General features: G+C 36.0%; 3 protein-coding genes across 7 annotated transcripts; 1 reads left to right on the top strand and 2 right to left on the bottom strand.

Annotated features, from left to right (window-relative positions):
- The first annotated feature begins 4,388 nt into the window (after positions 1–4,388).
- Positions 4,389–7,574, top strand: LOC127253951 (uncharacterized). The gene is made up of 8 exons (XM_051278766.1): positions 4,389–4,541; positions 4,876–5,066; positions 5,162–5,296; positions 5,391–5,469; positions 6,670–6,741; positions 6,838–6,910; positions 7,060–7,116; positions 7,193–7,574. Exons 2-8 carry the CDS (start codon positions 4,902–4,904, stop codon positions 7,419–7,421), a joined length of 810 nt encoding a protein of 269 aa, XP_051134723.1. The 5' UTR covers positions 4,389–4,541; positions 4,876–4,901; the 3' UTR covers positions 7,422–7,574.
- A 479-nt stretch (positions 7,575–8,053) lies between these two features.
- On the bottom strand, positions 8,054–11,966 carry LOC127253950 (uncharacterized). Of its 5 annotated transcripts, none has more exons than XM_051278763.1 (8): positions 11,852–11,930; positions 11,432–11,640; positions 10,694–10,847; positions 9,404–10,160; positions 9,231–9,332; positions 9,038–9,127; positions 8,515–8,678; positions 8,054–8,428 (listed from the first exon to the last, which is right to left on the bottom strand). In XM_051278763.1, the coding sequence occupies exons 3-8, from the start codon at positions 10,778–10,780 to the stop codon at positions 8,258–8,260; spliced, it is 1,371 nt and encodes a 456-aa protein (XP_051134720.1). In that variant the 5' UTR covers positions 10,781–10,847; positions 11,432–11,640; positions 11,852–11,930; the 3' UTR covers positions 8,054–8,257. The 5 variants fall into 5 exon arrangements, with proteins under 5 accessions (XP_051134720.1, XP_051134721.1, XP_051134718.1 ...); XM_051278764.1 differs by having other exon boundaries at positions 10,694–10,814; XM_051278761.1 differs by lacking the exon at positions 11,432–11,640 and having other exon boundaries at positions 11,852–11,966.
- A 254-nt stretch (positions 11,967–12,220) lies between these two features.
- LOC127253952 (uncharacterized) lies at positions 12,221–20,678 on the bottom strand. Its single transcript, XM_051278767.1, is given in 15 exon segments — positions 12,221–12,733; positions 12,818–12,929; positions 13,099–13,189; positions 13,745–13,776; positions 13,956–14,028; positions 14,123–14,223; positions 14,780–14,811; positions 16,218–16,308; positions 17,810–17,847; positions 17,952–18,047; positions 18,470–18,622; positions 18,817–19,050; positions 19,353–19,402; positions 19,779–19,891; positions 20,309–20,678. Coding segments are annotated over 15 exon segments (1,803 nt in total). The 5' UTR covers positions 20,590–20,678; the 3' UTR covers positions 12,221–12,427.
- Between the last annotated feature and the right edge of the window lie 317 nt (positions 20,679–20,995).

Genomic DNA, 20,995 nt, shown 5'->3' with positions numbered 1-20,995 from the left:
AAATTTTGAATTTGAATAAGTGTATAACGTGGTATTGATGTTATTTTTTAATGTAAAATTGATTTTTAATATAATATAAAAAATAAAACATAGAGATTTGATTTGATATTTTTAGAGGAAAAAACAGATGAATAATATTGTTAAGCACAAAAAATAATAATAATAGTAAGTGGCAGTAGGATTCTGGGTAGGGTCTGAATGAAAGCCAAAAGGTCTGGTCGGGCAGAATAAAGGTCGGGAAAAGGAAGAAAGTTAAGATCTCAAGAATTGATCCAAATCCAGACTCAGGTACTACCAAGAGATGGTTGTCCGTGATCAGCAGTTCGGGCTGTATTCAGGTCGGGCGGAGTCTAAAAAAAAGGTGTACCCAAGTCGGGTAAACCGTAGATCGGATGGAAGGCGAAGTCGGGCAGACGCGGAGGTCTGTCAAGAGGAAGGTCGGGCAAGGAAGAGGTACGGACAGACGCGGAGGTCTTCGGTCAAAGACGGAGGGCGGCTGATGCGGAGGTCGGCCCAAGTGAGGTCGGGCGAAGAAGCAGGTCGGGCGAAGGACGAAGTCGGGCAAAAGAAATTTGGCAGTGGACAGGCAGGTCGGGTAAGAGGCAGGTCTGAGTTCTGTGACTGGTGGGAACGGTTGAAGGAAGTTGTAATACGTGTCAATAGAGGAGAAATTGGTGGTCGGTTGACAGCGGTTGCTGTAACCGACCAGACGGCGGTTCAAACCGTTTTCTCTGAAAGGCTATTTAAAGGATTCAAATCCGTCAGAAAAGGCATCTTCAATCAACTTCAACAAAGCAAAGTCAGATTTGGGGATCACCACTTTAAATTTCAGTCTTTTATTTTCCAGTTTATTTTCTGTACCATACAGTGTTTAGAGATTCCTAATCTCAGGCACTAATTAATCAAGTTTAAGGATATTTTCTATATCTTTGAATTTTACTTTATTTTTGTTGAAAAATTACATCAACAAATTGGCGACCACAGTGGGAGAAAGGCAAGATTGCTGATACTACATCAACACAAAATGTCATACAATTGAGGTCTGGCCGAATCATCAGAAAAATCAATATGGTAGGCACACAACCTCAAATATCATCAGCACCGGTGGGAGAAAATGTTTCACCACCAGTCATGCCAAATCCAGGGGAGATTCCCCCACCACCTACCGATTGGTTGTCTTATGTTCAACAAATGAACAACCAGCAAACTTTGGTTATGCAGAACATGTTGCGTGAGCAACAAACGAACATGTTGCGTGAACAACAAAATCTAATACAGAACATGGTGGATCAGGCATTCTCCAGATTCACCATGTATCCAAACATGCTTCCAGCCGTGTCACCTGCTCGTTTTCAGGCGATTTTTCCAGGATCAACGTTTGCAGGGCCAACGTACGTTGACAGTATGTTTCCAAGCGTCACAACTTTCAACCGAACAGATATGGGGAAGATTCCTCTAACTTTTCCAGATAATGTTCCTTTGGGACCGAGGGTTGATAATACCCAGCCGAATGAGAGATTAGGAGGACAGACTCATAATCCCATTCCAACCGAACCAGCCTTCTCTAGAGAAGAAAGGTTGGAGGGACAGACTCATAATCCCATCCCAGCCGAACCAGCCTTCTCCAGAGAAGAAAGATTGGGAGGTCAGACTCACGATCACATTCCAGTGTTCGACCATATTCCACCCAAGGGACAGACTCATAATCCCATCCCAGCCGAACCAGCCTTCTCCAGAGAAGAAAGATTGGGAGGTCAGACTCACGATCACATTCCAGTGTTCGACCATATTCCACCCAGAGTAGATCCGGAGGATATTGCTCAAGTTCTGCGGGTGCATTTCGGAATGAATCCGCAAACGGTGAACAGGCCGGTTTACCAGAGGCCATTTCCAGAAAGGATCATTAACGATCATCCTCTCCCGAGAAATTATAGGCCACCAGACTTCTATTCTTTTTCGGGAGAAGACAGAGCCTCTACCATTGAGCATGTGGGTCGCTTCACGGCTCAATTGGGAGAAGTAGGCAACAATCCGTTTCACAAGTTACAATTGTTTGGGTTGTCGTTCACAAGAACAGCTTTTTCTTAGTATGCCAGTCTGCCGCCTGGACAGTTGCAAACTTGGGAAGATTTAGAGGCAGATTTTCATGCAAGGTTCTTTAATCCTCTGCCGACAGTCTCATTGACAGACCTTCTGGAGATCACGCAGATGCCGGAAGAGACCGGCTACCAATTCATAGAGAGGATGCGATTGATGAAAGGACGATGTCCTACGATGATCAATGAAAGCGAAATGACCAATTTGGTGGTCAGGAACATGCATACCAGACTTCGCGAGGCCCTGACAGCCCACGACTTTCAAGATCTGGCCAGTTTAGCATCCACGGCAAGAAGGTTAGAATCCTTTTTTACAGAAAATAATCATGACTTCCGTCAGGGGGGAGATGCTGAAGCAATGTTAGTGCAAGATCGACCAATGTCCAGGCCAGCACCATTCCGCGATAAATGGAGGTCGGGTCCAACGTAGCCTCGAAGGATGGAGGTCGGATCTGAGGCTGACGTAGCCTCGGATGCCGGCCTGCAAACTCCTAAAACATCACTGGAAGTGATGTTTAGGAGTCTTGAGGAGGAGGCTTATTGTTAAGCACAAAAAATAATAATAATAGTAAGTGGCAGTAGGATTCTGGGTAGGGTCTGAATGAAAGCCAAAAGGTCTGGAGGTCGGGCAGAATAAAGGTCGGGAAAAGGAAGAAAGTTAAGATCTCAAGAATTGATCCAAATCCAGACTCAGGTACTACCAAGAGATGGTTGTCCGTGATCAGCAGTTCGGGCTGTATTCAGGTCGGGCGGAGTCTAAAAAAAAGGTGTACCCAAGTCGGGTAAACCGTAGATCGGATGGAAGGCGAAGTCGGGCAGACGCGGAGGTCTGTCAAGAGGAAGGTCGGGCAAGGAAGAGGTACGGACAGACGCGGAGGTCTTCGGTCAAAGACGGAGGGCGGCTGATGCGGAGGTCGGCCCAAGTGAGGTCGGGCGAAGAAGCAGGTCGGGCGAAGGACGAAGTCGGGCAAAAGAAATTTGGCAGTGGACAGGCAGGTCGGGTAAGAAGCAGGTCTGAGTTCTGTGACTGGTGGGAACGGTTGAAGGAAGTTGTAATACGTGTCAATAGAGGAGAAATTGGTGGTCGGTTGACAGCGGTTGCTGTAACCGACCAGACGGCGGTTCAAACCGTTTTCTCTGAAAGGCTATTTAAAGGATTCAAATCCGTCAGAAAAGGCATCTTCAATCAACTTCAACAAAGCAAAGTCAGATTTGGGGATCACCACTTTAAATTTCAGTCTTTTATTTTCCAGTTTATTTTGTGTACCATACAGTGTTTAGAGATTCCTAATCTCAGGCACTAATTAATCAAGTTTAAGGATATTTTCTATATCTTTGAATTTTACTTTATTTTTGTTGAAAAATTACATCAACAAATATATTTAAAATCTAATTCCCAAACAAACACATCCTAGCTGATACTTAGGCTTTTATTTTTATTTTTAATAGGAGTAGCTTATTTTTAAGTGATCTAATCGAAACTTAATTGCATTTTTATATTTTTAGACACAATTTTTTTAATACATTGTATCTATAACAAAAAGTATAAATTTAATTGAGAAAATAAAAAATTATAATAGAAAATAAAATAAAATTGATGATATATGTAATATTATTTAAATAATTTTTTTATAAATTCATTTAATTTTGATTTGAAATTTAATTTTTTTTTTTGTTAAATAATACCATGCTTACTTATAATTAATATTAAAATACAATTAAATATATCTCATTTTATTTAGTTATAATTTGAAATAAAATATTTAAGTTAATTTTTTATTTAAATAATATTTTAATATACTCTTTCTTTCATTTAAATTTATTTTATTCTTTTATGGTAAAAGAATAATTTTTTTTTATTTTTTCTTCATTATAAAAGATATTTTTTTAAAAAAATTCTATTTTTATATATTTTTCTTAAAATTTCGTATTTTGTCAAATAAGAATAAAATTTAATGACAAAGAAAGTAATACTTACAAAATAATACTTATTCTGTCTATTTTTTAATATCCTATTTAATATTTACACGCATTTAGGCAATTAGGGTTTTATTATAAAATGACAAATGAAAAATTTGCCCTTAATCTTGTGTATAGAAAATGAAAGAGTAAATAAAGTAAGGGTAAAAGAGTAAATTTTATGTATAAAAATAGAAAAAAGACAATAATTGTTTAACATTCAAGATATGAAAGTAGGATATTAGTTCGGATGGAATATATTTTTTTATTGATATAAATTTAAATAAAACTGAAATAAGAAACAAACACATTCTATATAAATCGAAAACAATTGGCTGCCTATAAATACGCCCGTAGTGACAGATAAGCGAGCTCGCCGTACAACGAAAAAACGCAGCTGCATAGAAAGCATCGACGCCTCAGGAATGGCAATTATCACCTGAAATTGTTCGACGATACCTTCTCCGGTTCCGATCTCGTCCAAGGGTATGTTTTGCCCACCCCTCAATCTCTTTCCCTATGGGTTTTGGTCGTTTTCCAGCTGATTGTTGTCTAGATTTCTTTGACGGGGGAATCTTACCTGCGTATCGTCTTATTTATGCTTATTGATGCGTGAGATTGATTTAATTTCTTGATCTTGATATGCGATTACGTATCCAGATTGTAGTCTTGTCGATTTTTTAATTTCAATTCCTGAGGATTTTCTGTTTTCACTTTGATTAATTGTGAAGAAAAGTTAGGATATGTGGAATTGAAGAATGTGCCTCTTTTTGGAGTGTTTGATTGATTTTCGTTCTTCGAAATAATCTCGGCTCTGCAGGGGGTGTGAGGAGGCGGTAGTGTTCTATGGCAATGCTGAAAGTGCCGTCGCTAGTTGACTTGTGTGTTCAGGTGGCGATAAAGTATGTTAGGTATCTAGGAGATGTCGGGGAAACCGATTATCATCTCTTAGACCGGATTCTATCTCACTGCACTCTTGATCAGCTGAAACACATTGAAGATTGTACTGAAGTAAGGCATTGCTAACATGTTATGTTAAATCTGTAATGTGCTTTGTTTGATATTAGAAGTAGGTTGTGAGCTGTTTTGTTTTTGTGTTACTGCAGAGAGATCTCAGCCCTGTAACTGACAAATTGTGGAAATCGTTTTACAAAGCTCAATTTGGGGTCGAAAGCACAAATGTTGTTGTTGAGAGGATGAAACAGAAGAAAGTTACCTTCAAATGGAAGCAATTGTTTGAGGTGATTTACACCTTTTTAGGGTTATTGAATTAACAATCTCAGGTTTTCCCTTTCAGTGGCATGTTCAAATTTCCTTTTTCATTACTGTATTTAGGCAAAGGTAGAAGAAAGGGAAGAGGCAACGCAAAAATCGCTTGATCGGATAAGGCAACGATATAAAGAAGAAGATGCCAGTATGTTGCCTTTATGTTAACTAAGATTACCGAATCCTTATGCTGATTATCTGCACTGATTCATAAATGATACGTACCTTAGGTTTCATAAAAGCATGTGCATACGTGGATTTGTTTTACTAGCTTTCAAATTATAATGATAGATATCAACTAACTTCCAACAGTTCGGTTATTAATTGGATATTGACTAACCTCCGACAGCTCGGTTATTAATGTGGATATCTTCCACGTGGTGGAAGCGAGATTGTCTTTTTTGCTTCCCTAGAGATATTTCTGTGTGCGTTGGTGTATAATGCCAAGAAAATTTTTTCTCCCCATCGACATATCACAAGGCAACGTGTCGTGTTTGTTAAACTTATCTATATTTCCCTCTCAAATTTTTTATTGGTGATAGTGTTGCCAGTTAGGTATAGAACAATTAATTTTTTTTTGTCCTATTCTTTGATGTAAGATTGAATTTCACATGCGAATCTCATGCCTTCACCGTACTTGAGTATGCATTTCCACTTCTTGTTAAACTTATATTTACATAATATATCTGACATACGGTCATTTTCTGCTTTGATGCTACTGCATCAAAGTCCCAAGCATCCATGGCTGGATGGTTAAAGTGCCAGCTCACAATTGGCGAATTTGTGGGTCCAATTCCTACTGAATGGACGCCCAAGGGACCTTCCAATAAGTTCATTGGAATCGGTTTTGTATCAGTGGAATCTCATCATCCACACATAACAAGTTGGTGTGGTACATTTCATACTATAAATATATGAACTAGCATTCTTATTGAGACTAGAATTCATAGGGTAGAAGATCAATTTATGGATGGAATTCATTATGCATTATATACATAGAATGTATGTGATTATTGGAGAAAACTCAATACATTTCTATTGTTGAATTTGGATCAACTAGGACATAATTTAAGCTTTGGGTGTCAACTCTTCGTTGGCGTGTATGTTTGTTTAGATGTTTTTGTATAGTAAATTTCCATAAGTAACTTTATTACCTCTATTAACATAGCCATGTTTACATGGATATTAAGGTGTGTAATGTATTGTAATATATGTTGCTACGAATTTCATAGTTATTATATTTTCTCTAACATTGTGCTTGTGGTTATCCTATAATCATTTTGGTTTGTCCATGCATCTTGCTTCTTGCTCTTAGACCTAATTTAAACTCGTCTGCCTAATCTTGTAGGGAAACAAAGTCGACAGGTGAAGCTGTGCACAAAGGCTCCACCTTCAAGCAAAAAAAGAACCTTTTTTGGAGGTACTAAAGAATTAGATTAATTTCAACTACTGTTCTGAGCTTCTTCAACTTTGAAGTGTAAAAACTCATGCGCCGTTTATTCAATCATCCATATAGGCGCAATCGCTAACAACATTTACAACACCAAAAGCAGCTTGTTGAAGAAAGCCAAGATAGACTATGTCAACAGGTATCTTCCCCATGAAATCTCACCTTTTACGTTCATATCCACTGCACATTGAAGAACTTGTTTGGTCTCCAGTCATTGTTCCGTCTGTTTTTCACAAACACAATAGTTTCTTTCGAGCACCTTTAATGCCTCTGCACTCCTTTTTGCAGCCACGAGTTCAAAAACTTATCTGTTATGAACAACAAGACAATTCAGAGGAGACCTAGGTAATTATATTATGCATTGAGCATCCATAAATGGTATTTTAACGACACGAAGATATATAACTGGATTTTTTTACAGCGAGCCCTCTCCCATCCGGAAACCAGTTGCGGCAACTGCATTATCTAAGCCTTCACCTTTGCCTAAACCTTCGATGGCGGCTACAACTGCAGTAACTAAGCCTTCGCCTTTGCCTTTGCCTTTGCCTAAACCTTTGATGGCGGCCACAACTGCAGTAACTAAGCCTTCGCCTTTTCCTAAGCCTTCGCCGGTGACCAAACTGGCGAAGCCATGGTCACAAAGAAGGTGAGCTATTTTTCTCCTAGAGAGCGGAACTGTGTATCTTATGTTCTTGTTACAGGTGATGAAATCACATTGGATTTGATATGTAAGATTAAAACATCTGTTGTGTCTAAAACTACATGTTGTTTCTCTATCAAAATGGTAATTCGGATTTCTAGTTTTTCTGGTTTGTTTGTGTTTATATTTTGTACATATATATACTAATTTGATGTAATTTTTTATGTAAGTACTAGTCATTTTTTTTTTAATAGGGTATTAATTGTATATAGCCTATGACAATAGGGAATCATGTAAGTGCGTGACCATCAAATCTATTTTTATAGGATTATTGTAATTCTTGTTTTATTGTGGAAAATTCTTCAATGCCATAATGGTATTGTTATGCTGAATCTCACTATGTACCAAAATGTATAAATTTTAACCTATAGAGAACATAGTAAACGTATATATACACATACATATATTCATACACCAATAAAAATCATTCTATTATCAAAGTAGTTGTGTCTATATGTTATTAAGTTATATATTTCAATACATTGTTTTAAATTTTTATCATTCGTCCGCACATATATACACACACATACAATTTTTACTAACTCTCCAAAATTATAAAATACTTTCAAAATATATGAGTAATTTAAATTCAATTCGATATATATATATATATATTTATTCATATTCAAAGTATTATTGAATTACAAACAAACCAGACTTCTTTTTTCCCTATACATAATTACTTCCCACTGAAAGCGTCGATTTAAAAGTTCCATAATATGGCTGATAAATGCGTATCAGCAACACAAACACTACAGCTTTCACTTGTGGGAAACTTACCACATTCTACAGAAGTTCCCAATCATCAAGCTCAGAAGGGCTCCTCAAACCCGGAATCGACAAAAACGACGACGTATCTGCATTCTCGTTCAAACCGGAATCATCCTGTGTTGAAACGAAGCGATCATACTTTCTTGTTGATCTCAATTTCGATGAAAGAGCTCTGCGGATTTTATTCTGGAAAGAACGGGGTCGGGACTCAGTTCAATTGTGAATGCAATGCATCGAGAGTAAATACAATGACAAAAGCATCGGTGGCGAACCTTGTAAGATATTCTTGTTTTAGTCTCCTGAGGATGGGAGCAAAGTTTGTATCCTTCCACAAGCACGCAAGAATTATCCAAATTTGCGTCCTCGAATGGATCAAAATTGTCTAGTGACGATCCAGTAGCTTGCTCATTTGTAATCAACTCAGCTTTGAATTCGTCTGAACAGAAAAATGTGATATTGAAGGCAGGCATACAAATTATTAACATTTTCCTTTCTCTCCATTCGAATTTAAGCATATCAATATGCTACCACTATATATATATCTATATGAGAAAGGGAACGATTCATTAAAAATTGATCCTACATACTAATATTTGCTATGAATATGGCTATGGTGTAAATTTTCGCAACACAAAGAAAGTTTGATTTGTCTTTTCCTGTTCGCTACGAAAGCTTATCGAATCGGAATATAATGGTACAGTTTAGTTATAAATTCCACAGATATATTATTTATTTCCATCTCTGTAATTCTTTACCGACAAAACTAAAGCGAGCATATAAGCTAGTCTATATTACCTTCATCACACATTGTATCATCCTCATCTCTGAACTCAACATTGCACATATTACTGCTCATATCCGATGAGCCCCCTAGCATGGATTTACCTGCGCAAAAAAATAAATAAGTTGGAATATAAAGGTTTTGATTTTCTTTAACAGATAAACCGCTAGATAATTGATGATATCCATCTTTGAAACAGTATATAACCTTCATTTGTTCCAATTGGCTCGGCCTCAGATTCAACACTACAAGCATTAGTTTTCATACTCGAACCCAACATAGGAACTGAAGTTTCATCGGTGGATTCACCTGTCAAAGAACAGAATTTTTTACAGCAGTTGAATGAGAAGACGCAGTAGATTCCATCAGATAATGCTAACCGGTATATTGTGTGGGCGAGTGGCGACAGGTTGATGCATAGTCGGAGACTTGATTCTTTTTCATAATAGATTCTTTGACATGCTCAGAATCATCTTCATTTTGCCACAAAATCTTGGCTGACAAATTCGTTTTTGACTCAGACAGAGCTGGGGAATTATCATCCTTAGGTTCATTTTCTTTTACAGTTTTTACACATTTCTTATCCGAGGTAGAGAATGGTTTAACAGTTGTGTTGGCAAAGGCTGTTAGAGAACTACTTCTCATGTCCAAAGATACAGCATCAGTATTTCTGTTGCCCAAAACAGACGTCACCCGAGAGGAATCATTTGCAGGATGATCATCCTGAGAATTTCTTTTAATTCCAATTCTGCGTCTGTATGCTCCAAGTTTCTTGCTTTTACCGCAAAATGGTTCATGCAATTTGTTATCCATAGATACTGCAGGAGAGACGACATCAGGAGAGTCAGCACTGTCACTGCAACGTCTAGTGGACGATTCTTTTTCAGATATCATATCAGAGATAACTCTATCTTCATTTAGTTTCTTCTCCAGAGATCCGTGATTGGCCCATATGCTAGGCAACGGCTTCTTATTTACATCAGTACGATCATAAGGGTTAAGAGACAAGTCATTGGTAGATTCTTTCACGGGATCTACACATGATGGAGGAAGCAAGTTTTCCATGACTTCAGAATAGAACTTCTTCACACAGACGCCGACTTTCTGCGCCTGATTTTCCATGTATTCAACCGTGTCCTATTGAAACCAGAGAATACATCATATTGTAGTGTACATGACCAAAAGCACAGTAACACCTGCAGTGCTCGAATCAATTTACCTTAATAAGATTTGAAAATGTATAAACAGCATCTGACAACTAAAATGATCAATCAATTATTGGTTCATAAAAAAGAGAAGGCAAACAAACATAGTTCTGAAGAAACTCAATTTTCATTCTATAAAATGACTTTGGATTTTCATTTACGACATGAATCATATATGAACACAAGTAAAATGGAAGATGATTACATTTGTTGTAATCATTCAGATTCCATGTCACAAAGTAGTTCCATAAATTCAATAATTGGCGAGAAACATCACTGACTGAAGTACAAAGAATGCAAGTGTGACTATCATGGTTAAATTTAGAGTAGTTGTTGGCTATATTTGAAGAGATTTAGATGAATATTCCATCATTTTTCTCTAAGATATCTTGTTACATTAACTTGTGAGGATTACAAACCGTTGTTACATCCTTCTTTAAAGAATCGAGAACAAAGAAGCTTTACCTGGTACATAACCTCTTCCATCTCCAGGCACATAGCCTCAAACTTATGGTATATATTTTCCATCCAAGCTATACCTTTGACATCCATAGCATGGCGTCTTTTTGAAGTCAAATAGAGTTATCTGTACAATTTCCGATATGAATTCTTTACTCAGCTGTCAGAATTAAGACAAGTACAAGTTTAAAATCAGAAAATATCCAATATTGCTCAATGGTTTTGTTTTAACTGTAGTAGTTAAAAAAAAAAAAAAAAAAAAACACTGGCTGCATAAATGTCAAAGAACTTAAATCTGATGCATACGTCAAGAAAGAGACGCCAACTAAAGCATTTAGTTTGAATTCGAAAAATAAATTAAAATACTTACATCCAGGAAAGCGAAAAAGCGAAAGTAATTCACACAAGATAAAAATAAATTCACCATATGTACTCACAAGAGCAAAAGCTTAATCAAGAAAAGTTGTATGCAACCTGGATAAAATAAAAAAAAAAAAGCTACTCAGACGAGCAATTGATCACCCTAACAACGAAGCCACCGAAACTGTTAAAAAACAGAAGCATTAGTCAAACCATCTTGTCCATAACATGAACTTACACCAACAACATGAGGATGGCATCCACAAAAACCTAAACCACCATTAACACACATCTCACCTCTTGATTGGAAAATAAAAACTTGCATAGGAGAAATCAAAACTAGGGTTAGCAAAATTAAAAGGCTCGAAAATAGTGCAGATTTACCCCCAAGAAAAGAAACCCCTTTATCGTGACTTAGGAGTTTAAACAAGAGATTCTTAATCGCCACAGTGATATGCAAATATTCTCAGCACAACTTTACATCAAAAGGAAAACTTTCTAAGAACACTTTTTGGAACATATTCCTTCAACAATTTTACTTCCATCAAACCAGCAGTCGCTCTCTCTCTAACTCGAGGCTTCCTTCAACTGACCTAAATTAGTTCCGAATTCTCAGCTTGCGTGGTGTCAACAAATTAATTCAACTAAAAGACAAGATTGAAACGCAAAGCTTCATCTTCAACCATTGCTTTCAGGAAAGATAAACATCAAAATTAAATACCATTTGCCTACCAACTCCCATCGAAGAAACAATTACAGACTTTAGAACAGTGTAATTGGAGCATATAAGTCCAGAAAACTCACGATCGAAGGAAGAAAATCCGCGATGAACCTCTCGAAACAGGTTTATTGGGCGAACCATAGGCGCTTTCAAGCAGAACGATGAAAAAAGACACAGAACAATATATATATAAATATATATTTGTGGCTTTAGATTGAATATATAAATAAAAAATATATATTTTAATTTAATAATTTTCAAATAGAATTTTTTTATTAGTAAGCATCGGAAGACAAAATTAAGGGCAAAACGGTAATAGTAATTTACTGGGAACAAGTCAACATAATTTAAGCCACCAAAATAATTTATCATAAATATATTATAGTAGTAATGACGGCACAATTATATCATGTTACAACGACAGCCATATTTATTTTTAAATACTTTAAATATGAGTGGGACTAAAAATGAAATAATTCATTTTATAAGACCTGGTTGCAACAATGATTTAATTTGAGGTAATGTTAAGCCATAACAAATAACAAATATATAAAACCAACAGAAACAAACACACAGAACAGATCAACAGAAGCCACCTGAGTTACATATACTGTATGTATGTATTGTGTAGTATAACCAACAAAAACACACAACACACATTACCCAGCAGCTTGAAAATCTCCAAAATCATCGTCGGGTACATTTTCATTTCCAGGTGGCTTCGACTCCTTTACTCGATCTTCCGGCGCCTCGGCTGCCGAGGATTCGTCGAGGCTGAATTTTGAGGGAAATTCTCCGGGAGATTTCTCAGGTGACGTAACGGGTGAGAGAGGTCCAGGCGGTGGGGGAGGTGGGGGCAGAAGAATACCCTTTGGGGTTTCGGGTGATTTACTCTTGTCGTCCAATGAAAGATTGTTCAGGCCCTGCTCGAAAAACTTGGATTTAATAGCGCCGCTGCTGCTTTTCTGCAGCAAAGAGTGGATCATCATCGATTTATTTATGATGACAAGCATAGGTAGATGGAAAGAAATCGAAGTTAGAGAATTTACGTTCTTCAATTGAAGCACCAATGTTTCCCCGTCTTTTAAACTGTAATCGACAGAGGAGGTGTTCTGGAATTGCTGCTCCATCTCCTCGGCAGTTTTCTTCTTGTTGAGGTACCTTCAGAGTGAAGTTGAACACGCAAGTATAAGGACTGTTGTATACATACATAAAATTGTGTGCAGGTGTCGATAATGCAACTAATTAGGATAGTGCTAAAATCTATATATGAATGAAAGTAGAAGGCGAAACAAAAAGGAGGCAATGAATCAAGAACAGGGAAGAATACTTCATGTGATCGTGAAGGGCGGCTTGGAAATCATAGGCTTCGGGTCTTTCTCGAAATCCTATACCAACAAAAGCATGGCGGAGGCGGCCATCTGAAAAACACGCAAATTTCCATTCATGAAATTGAGTCGTGCAAATATGTAATGTGTAATGCGTAGAAGACACTTTGCTAATGTCTTTTGACACCAATTAAATGATCAACATCACCATAAAACTATCGTGCTTACTTTGGCGGGAAGACATCACCGACACCAGTTGATATGAGAACTCAAGTTGTCTATAAAATGTTTATAAATAGTCATTACCACATTACAACCAACAATCAGTAATAACAGTGATCGATACACCATAACCAATTACGGTTCTTCGTAGACATGACATTAAATGAATGCCCCAAATTTCATGGCTCACTAAATGACATCTTTTGAATCGACATTAGTGCTTAACTACTTTGCTAAGCAAAAAATATCACTAAGCAATTGAACCACTAAATGAATGCCCCAAATTTCATGGCTCTTCAGTTAGCTCAGGAAGAATGTAAATTCAGACCATGCAAGCACAATTTAACAACTGTAATGTTCTTTCAGTGAATTAACGGGCACTACAGCTTGTAAGAAATGGCATAAAAGAAGGGGAAAAAAACATACCAATATTCTCTTCAATCCGGAGAACAAAATATCTGTTCAGGCATAAAATTCATAAAAAGAATTAAATGCTGATAAAGCATGTGACAATAATGAGGTAAATATATTTATGTGTGTGTATATATATATATCTATGTATGTATATATGTCACAGGATCTTAAAGTACATAGAAAACAGAAGCAGGAGATGTCAATTCAAAATGGACATTCCAACCTGCTGCTATCGATTACAGGTTCCACTGGATGTGGCTCTCCCTCTCTAAGAAATGCCCGAGCATAGAGTTCACCTATTTACAGATATAATAGTTGGAAGTTACAAATTTCAAATAGCATGGATCATTAAGGTGAGAGCTGAGATGAACCCTGGTATCAGTAAATCACCAGTTGTCTTATCCTCTAACCGAATAATGCATTCTTCTCCTTTACTAACAACTTTTAGAGTGCCTTCCCATGCCCATTTGTTAACATTCCATTCGTCAGCCCTACAGTAGAGAACAGTTACTTTTGCATTCTTGATCCCAGGTATCAATTCACGAGAAAGGAAGTTTGTACCAAGAACACAAAAGAATAATAATACGAAGACAATCTTGTCACGAAGGCAACACATAATATTGAAGCAAAATAAATTTCATCAATCATAACTATGGTGAAAATAAATAAATAAATAAATAAATAATAATATTCTATGAAGAAATGGTCTTTCTACCGAATTCTTTTCTTCTTAGAATAAATGATGTAATACAAATTACAACTACAACAAGACAGTAATCAGCCAATGGCAACTTCACATCTGTTACATTGTGCGGAATCTCAGAATTGCATATTATTATTGATGGAATCAGGAGTCTAAAAATAGGCGTAATATTTAGACGAATAATAATAATAATAATCTAATCTAATCTAATCTAATGGATACAGCCAAATAATAAACCACATAATGTAGATAACAGAAATCTAATCTAAACCTTAAACTAAATATCTAAAATATCTCATCGACACCAAAACAAGATTTTTAAGTATTATTTTATGAAAGGCTACCTGTAGGATGCTGCAGTTTTTCGTGGAGGTATCTGCAATGAGCAGACATGTCAAAGTCAGTTCAAATTATAAATTTCAATTGTCAAACAAAGTTTCAACTAAAATTGTGGTCATACCATAAGACCATTGTAAGAATATTGCATTTATATTAACATGCAGCGAATAAAACATCCCCGTGTAAATATTTTTAGAATGCAGAGCAAGTTCCGGAAACTAAGGAACATGAAGTAATTTTCAAAGCATATATCTTTAAGATGCAGGTAAAGGTCTAATGCCTCGCAAAATATTTTAGCATAAATTATGCATCGGGTGTGAACCACATTTCTAGGGTCGACAAGGTCTGCTGCAGAAGCTAACGTTCAATGAGCAAGAGGTTGTAGAATCTTCAAAATAACAATATGAGTGTAGAAAAATGCTATTCATCTTCAATAAGTGTCAATTCTTCTAAAAACTTTCTCCAAATCAGAGATCTGGTTCATATACCCAAGAAAATTGGTAGAAAATGACAAAGGGAAAAAGAATAAATTTAAACAATAACTGTTGTATGTAATTGCCTCAATTCTCTGAAATTTTCATAACTCTTCGCAATAAAATTGAAAAGATTTATCAAAACTACTTCCATAAATCCAAGGCCAAGGAATAGCTGAACCAAGCAATCTTTATTGCAAACCTATGAGCATGCAATATGGCTCGTGTGCCAATATAAAGGAAAATAAAAATGATAAATAAATAAATAAATAAAAGAAAGAAAGAATCGACAAATGGCATAACTATAATCAGTCATCATAGGTATGGGGGGCAGAATGAAGATGGTAATAAGCACTAGTAGTATAACATTAAACACGGCGTATAAGGTTAAACATATGAAGACAATTCTCTGTCATTAAAGAGCAGAAATAGCTTTCGAAGGTTGGAAAAACCGAAAGGACCAATTACAATACCTTACAAATTACAATAGAGCTAACGAACATTGATCAACATAAACATTAGTTCCCAAAGCAAATTCATGAACTAATATAATAAACTCAAACAGAATCTTTACTACTTGAAAGTTCAATCCACCAAAACCCAAACGACGAACATCAAATATTTGGAAAACCCTAAAGAAGTAAAACTAAGAATGTGAATTTGTTCAATTCCACCTCCTAACCAGAAATGCTTCAAATTACATTCGGAAAACCTTACCAAGGCTACTAGGCATCAATTGAGAAGCATGAAACAACTCCCAAGAAAAAGATTTCAACAAGATCATATGAAATTAAACATATTCTCATCTTAATTCTTAACCCCAAACTATTGAAAACCAATTCACCAGTCAGTAACCCAATCTAAGTTCAAATAAAGCCCGAAGAATCCCAACAACATAATTCTCGGCCGCATTTTGCATATGCATTAGGAAAATAAAGAAGCGTGATTCGAGCAAGGAAAGAGGAATTACCAAGTAGACATAGCATTCGGAAACTTGAAATAGAACAAGTTCGATGGCCTCTTCCTCTTCTTCTTGACGCTTTTCCTCCACTTTCTTTCCCCTATCCTCCATGCGATCGCACTTCCCCAATCGGCGAGATCAAACTCAGTCGGAATCCACGTGAATCCGATTAACCTAGCTGAATCGGTATTTAATTTGGGAATGGGTGCAAGCAAGTACGTCGTCTTGATCTGGACAAGAATCTCCCGAGGGGTTCTAATCGGAAAGAATGTATAATTTCTTTTTCAAGATTTGAACTTAATTTTTAGTTTATTATTTTGATCGTAAATGTAATTTTGGAATGTTACGTATAGTTTGGTTTTATATAAAAAAACATTGACCATTGAAAAACTATTTTTAATTTGTTTAGCTATAAAATTTTTGGAGATTTTGAGTTTTGTAGTTTTGAAAATATAAAAAAATTAATAATTAATGTTATGGTTTATAACAAAAAAAAATTAATTTAAGTTTAAAATTTTAATAATAAAAATGCCATTCATTTTAAGCGTAAAATATATTATTACTATCCTAATATGTATGTTTTAAATTAAAAAAAAGAAATACAGTAAATACATATACTCCGTCTGTTCGTCCAAAAAAATTGTTTTATTTTTTATTTTCGTTTTTATTTTATAACACAATTATTTTTACTTTTTCAAACTATACTTAATTATTATTACTCTTTAAAATCCTTGATTCTCCATGCCAACTCCAGACATCTTTTTGGGACGGAAGAAGTATTTGATATAATGTTCATAAAAACACAATACAATATTTATATATTTATGTTAAATATTACTTTGTATATAAAACTTATAGATATCACCGTCTTGGAATAAGATAAAGAATTATTATTGAACATGAAAAAAAAAAACTTTTGTTATTAATTTGATCGGATCAACATATAACACGTGGATAATCGACATATATTGTGTTATATAATATTTTATAATAAAGTGTCAGCATCTTGCTGATTTGATCGGATCAAGAGCTCTATATCCTGTCACAAATGTCATTCATCTTCTGAAAGCAACAATGCAATACTTTCCAACAAGGTTATTATGGTGTCAAATATGAGAACATACTTGTACAGAACACATGTAGTAAGAGGTATGCAGTCAAGAAAGATAACAGCCAAAAATGTATGTGACCACTTCTACACATCAATAATCTTAACAGGGTACCGTAGCAGTCACAGTTCGATGTCTCGGATCCGTCATAACAGTCTGCACGTTGATGAAGCCGGCGTGCTTCATTGCTCCTTCAAGATCAGTCAGGTAGTATTCGTCCAGAAAAGGTTCTGTGCTCTTCATCAATGTGAACAGAACCGGCGGCAATTCCTAACACCACATAATACATATATATATAGTGAAAAAATGCCTTAAGTTCATGATGAGTTCATTCACTTAAGCTTGTTTCATATCGAATGATTTATTCCTATGCACACACTTCAGCTATCAATAGTTCGGTGAGAAGAAATAAATAGAATCTTGATCATAAGACAAAATGGAGTACCGACTGCCAAGAGTAGGTTCATAGTCATAGAAGATTTTGAAGCTGACTATTGAAGTATAATTACCTGAAGAGTCTTCGATTTTGGCTGCCAGAAGACAGAAAAAGAAGTGAGCAAGGTTTGATAATTCTGCAATGGATTTTGGGTGTGGAATTTTCACTTCAAAATCATGATTTTATTCTGGTATTTACCGAGTTGTCGGTCACAGAAAAGGTGCCTCCAGGTCTAAGTAGGCGGAACGCTTCCTTTACTATATTTCTGATTGCTCTTTCAGGGCATTCATGGAACTGCATTCATCAAAGTCCAAAACAACAAACATGTTCACCATCTTTTATAAAACATAAATTATAATTCTTGATATTATTCTCCAATGTTGTTATGCAGCTAGCAAAAAATTATGATATCCCCAGGGTGAAAGAGCCTTAGGAACTGCTTTATTACATAAACACTCCCCACTCCTTTCTGTATATATCTTTTACTGATATCTTACAATTGGTTTGCAAAGTTCTGGGAATAATGATAATGTCTTCTTATTGAAACAAATGAAGGAGGGATAATTTGATATATCTTGCAGATTCCAAAGATTCTAATGTTCTTTATAAATATAATTTCCCACAGCATTGTGAGTTCTTTTTAATCCTTTAACAAGGCAAACAACGAAACAAATGTAGGAAGGGTGCAATATTAGTCAAAAAACTAAAGATTTTACCACATAAGCAATTGAAACAAGGTCGAACGATTTTGAAGGCAAGCCTGTGTCTTCACCATTTCCATGGATCCACCGTATTGGTTCTTTCCTCTGGTTTCTTTGCTTTTCCTTATACTGCGCGACAGAAATGAAGTACGGAGAAAGATCTAGTCCCTACAGAGTATGAGCATGTAAATATTATTATGGTCCATGGACTGCAGGACAGTTAAATCAACAAGAATCTGAATTAAGCAGTGGATAATAAGAATTGCACCAATCATTAGATCTTGCTATTTCACCTCAAGAAAACCATAAAAAATAGTGAAAGGATATCGAGTAATTATAACAGTTTATGATGATATACGTACAGTGACTTTAGCAGCGGGGAATTTATCAGCAAGACATGTTGTGCTCACACCAACTGAGCATCCAATATCTAATACGTCTTTAATTGGGAAATTTCCTGAATATTTTTGGTGGTGGTTTTCAATTGCCTGAAGCCAGTTTCCTCGAACCACTTGTTTTGCTTCATCAAGCGATGAAGCATATGGTATGGCCCTTAACATCATAGACATAGTTGCAGCCTCAGCTTCTGCTGCAGCCTGTTGTAAACAAATAGCTACAGAGCATTAGTTTCTGTAGGTCCACTTCTGGATAACAGTGTAAGTGAAAATTTCCCATGAATCTAGAAGCATAACAAAAACAGAATATGAATATTGATGATAAAAGATTACACATTTGAAAAATCAGATAAATAAAGCCAGTACAAAAAATCTAGATTCAAAGATACATTTATAAATATGAGAGAACATACAAAATACTGAATAAAGTAGTTTAACAAACCGTAAATAAGATTATTCTAAGTTAAAAGATCAATGTTGAGAGAAGAATCAGAGATTACTACCAGCCAAGAAAGGTTTCCCTCATCATATGCATGGAAAGGATTGAGATAATCTGCATAGATAAGATAGCAATGAATAAATAATAATCAGTCACAAAACCAACATATGAAGCATCTTCAAATTCATCTTACTCATCCTTCTAATTTAACATTCCTATGTACGCTGCCTGATATTTGCATTGAGGGTTCTTAGCATTAAAATGAGTTGAAAAGGTCTGATAACCACAATCATGTATAGACACATGTATAATTTCATTTAGATTTAGTAAATGCATCAAAGAGAAACCAGTATCAAGCAAAGGGATTCATGATCACCACTGATCATTTTGGAAAAAAAAAGGTTACTAGCAAAGAAAAATCAAGAAATTGATAAAGTCAGTCTAAAGAATGCATTCCAAATGCAAGAATGCAAAGAGCTGAGGAAATTACAATCAGGATAAACAATAGAGGGGTCCATAAGATCATCCATCTCCTTGTAAACATCCGACTCTAAAATCTCCTTGGTCATCTTCGTCCAGGGAATGTTGGCTTTCTCAGCTGTACTGTCCAAAGCAAAATCACAAATTAAATAAACATACTCGGATTTAGAAGATCACAAACATAACTTGACAATTCTAAGCTAATGAAAACAAACTAAAACAATCCATTGAGTTCAGTAATTATAATAACTTGTAGAAGAACCGTGGTTATTAAGCAATAACAACAACCATTATTACATGAAGAGAGTGATGCTCAGTGCTCACTAGTCACTACACTGTTCATCTAACAACAGTTAACCAATAAATTCAGCAAACAAACCGAAGCATGATGCTCAAAATACTACAAATCATCACAATATGATACAACAATCAACCACAAATTGAAATAACAAGGAACTTAAACTAATCCACAGAAACAATTACTACGCGGAGACAAACGAATGCAAAATTTTCCTGAGGATGCTCACAGATTCACCTCACCTGATGAAAACTTGTCGAGCACCGAGTTTGAGAACAGAGAACAGAGGTCTGAAGGAAATAAGAGCCCCGACGAATCGAGACAGCGGCGTTTCTCCAGTCCATTTAGGTCTCTCCAGCTGCCCCTCTTCGAACTCCACCGTCATTCCGCCGCCACCCGTCTGCGCCGCCGCAACTCGGATTCTGTCCGGCCTGCTCCTTCCGCCCTCGCTGTATCTCGATCTGATGGTGGTTATCGCACAGGCGTTTGCGTTGCTGAGCTTGGAGACAATGCTGAAGGCCATTTTTCTTCCGGAAGCTTATGGGGAAGCTACTATGCTATGGAGTTCTTCGGGGGACTTTGGTTGCCCGCAGGGACGCCGTTGGTGGTAATGGTCGTTGATATCGCCGCACTACCAAATCTTAACAACCAATCCTCCGGCGACACGTGGTTAGGATATGGTTGGGATTTCCACTTTCCGCCACTAATTTTTTACTATATTTCTATTTATTTTTATTTTTCGAAATTTATTTGCCTTAGAAATGATTTATTTCATACTTTTATCAAAATACATATATTTTTATTTAAATTATTATATTACGATGATAATTGGGTGCTGGAAATAAATACATCCAACTATTTGTAGTATTAGAATATGCTCATTAGTATTTAAATGAGCTCCTATCTATTTTTATATTGAAACATAGATA

This window comes from Andrographis paniculata, unplaced genomic scaffold, assembly GCF_009805555.1.
Source record: "Andrographis paniculata isolate CXL003 unplaced genomic scaffold, ASM980555v1 Contig52END, whole genome shotgun sequence".
Taxonomy (NCBI): domain Eukaryota; kingdom Viridiplantae; phylum Streptophyta; class Magnoliopsida; order Lamiales; family Acanthaceae; genus Andrographis; species Andrographis paniculata.
The sequence above is the reverse complement of the archived record's forward strand: the minus strand, read 5'-3'. Positions and strand labels throughout refer to the sequence as shown.

Coding starts and splice junctions, on each gene's coding strand:
- LOC127253951 (XM_051278766.1), top strand. CDS start 4,902: ATGGCAATGCTGAAAGTGCCGTCGCTAGTTGACTTGTGTGTTCAGGTG. Junction 5,470..6,669: donor ATATAAAGAAGAAGATGCCA/GTATGTTGCCTT, acceptor CTAATCTTGTAG/GGAAACAAAGTCGACAGGTG. Junction 6,911..7,059: donor AAGATAGACTATGTCAACAG/GTATCTTCCCCA, acceptor TCCTTTTTGCAG/CCACGAGTTCAAAAACTTAT.
- LOC127253950 (XM_051278761.1), bottom strand. CDS start 10,780: ATGGATGTCAAAGGTATAGCTTGGATGGAAAATATATACCATAAGTTT. Junction 8,679..9,037: donor TGATACAATGTGTGATGAAG/GTAATATAGACT, acceptor TTTTCTGTTCAG/ACGAATTCAAAGCTGAGTTG. Junction 8,429..8,514: donor AAACAAGAATATCTTACAAG/GTTCGCCACCGA, acceptor CGTTCTTTCCAG/AATAAAATCCGCAGAGCTCT.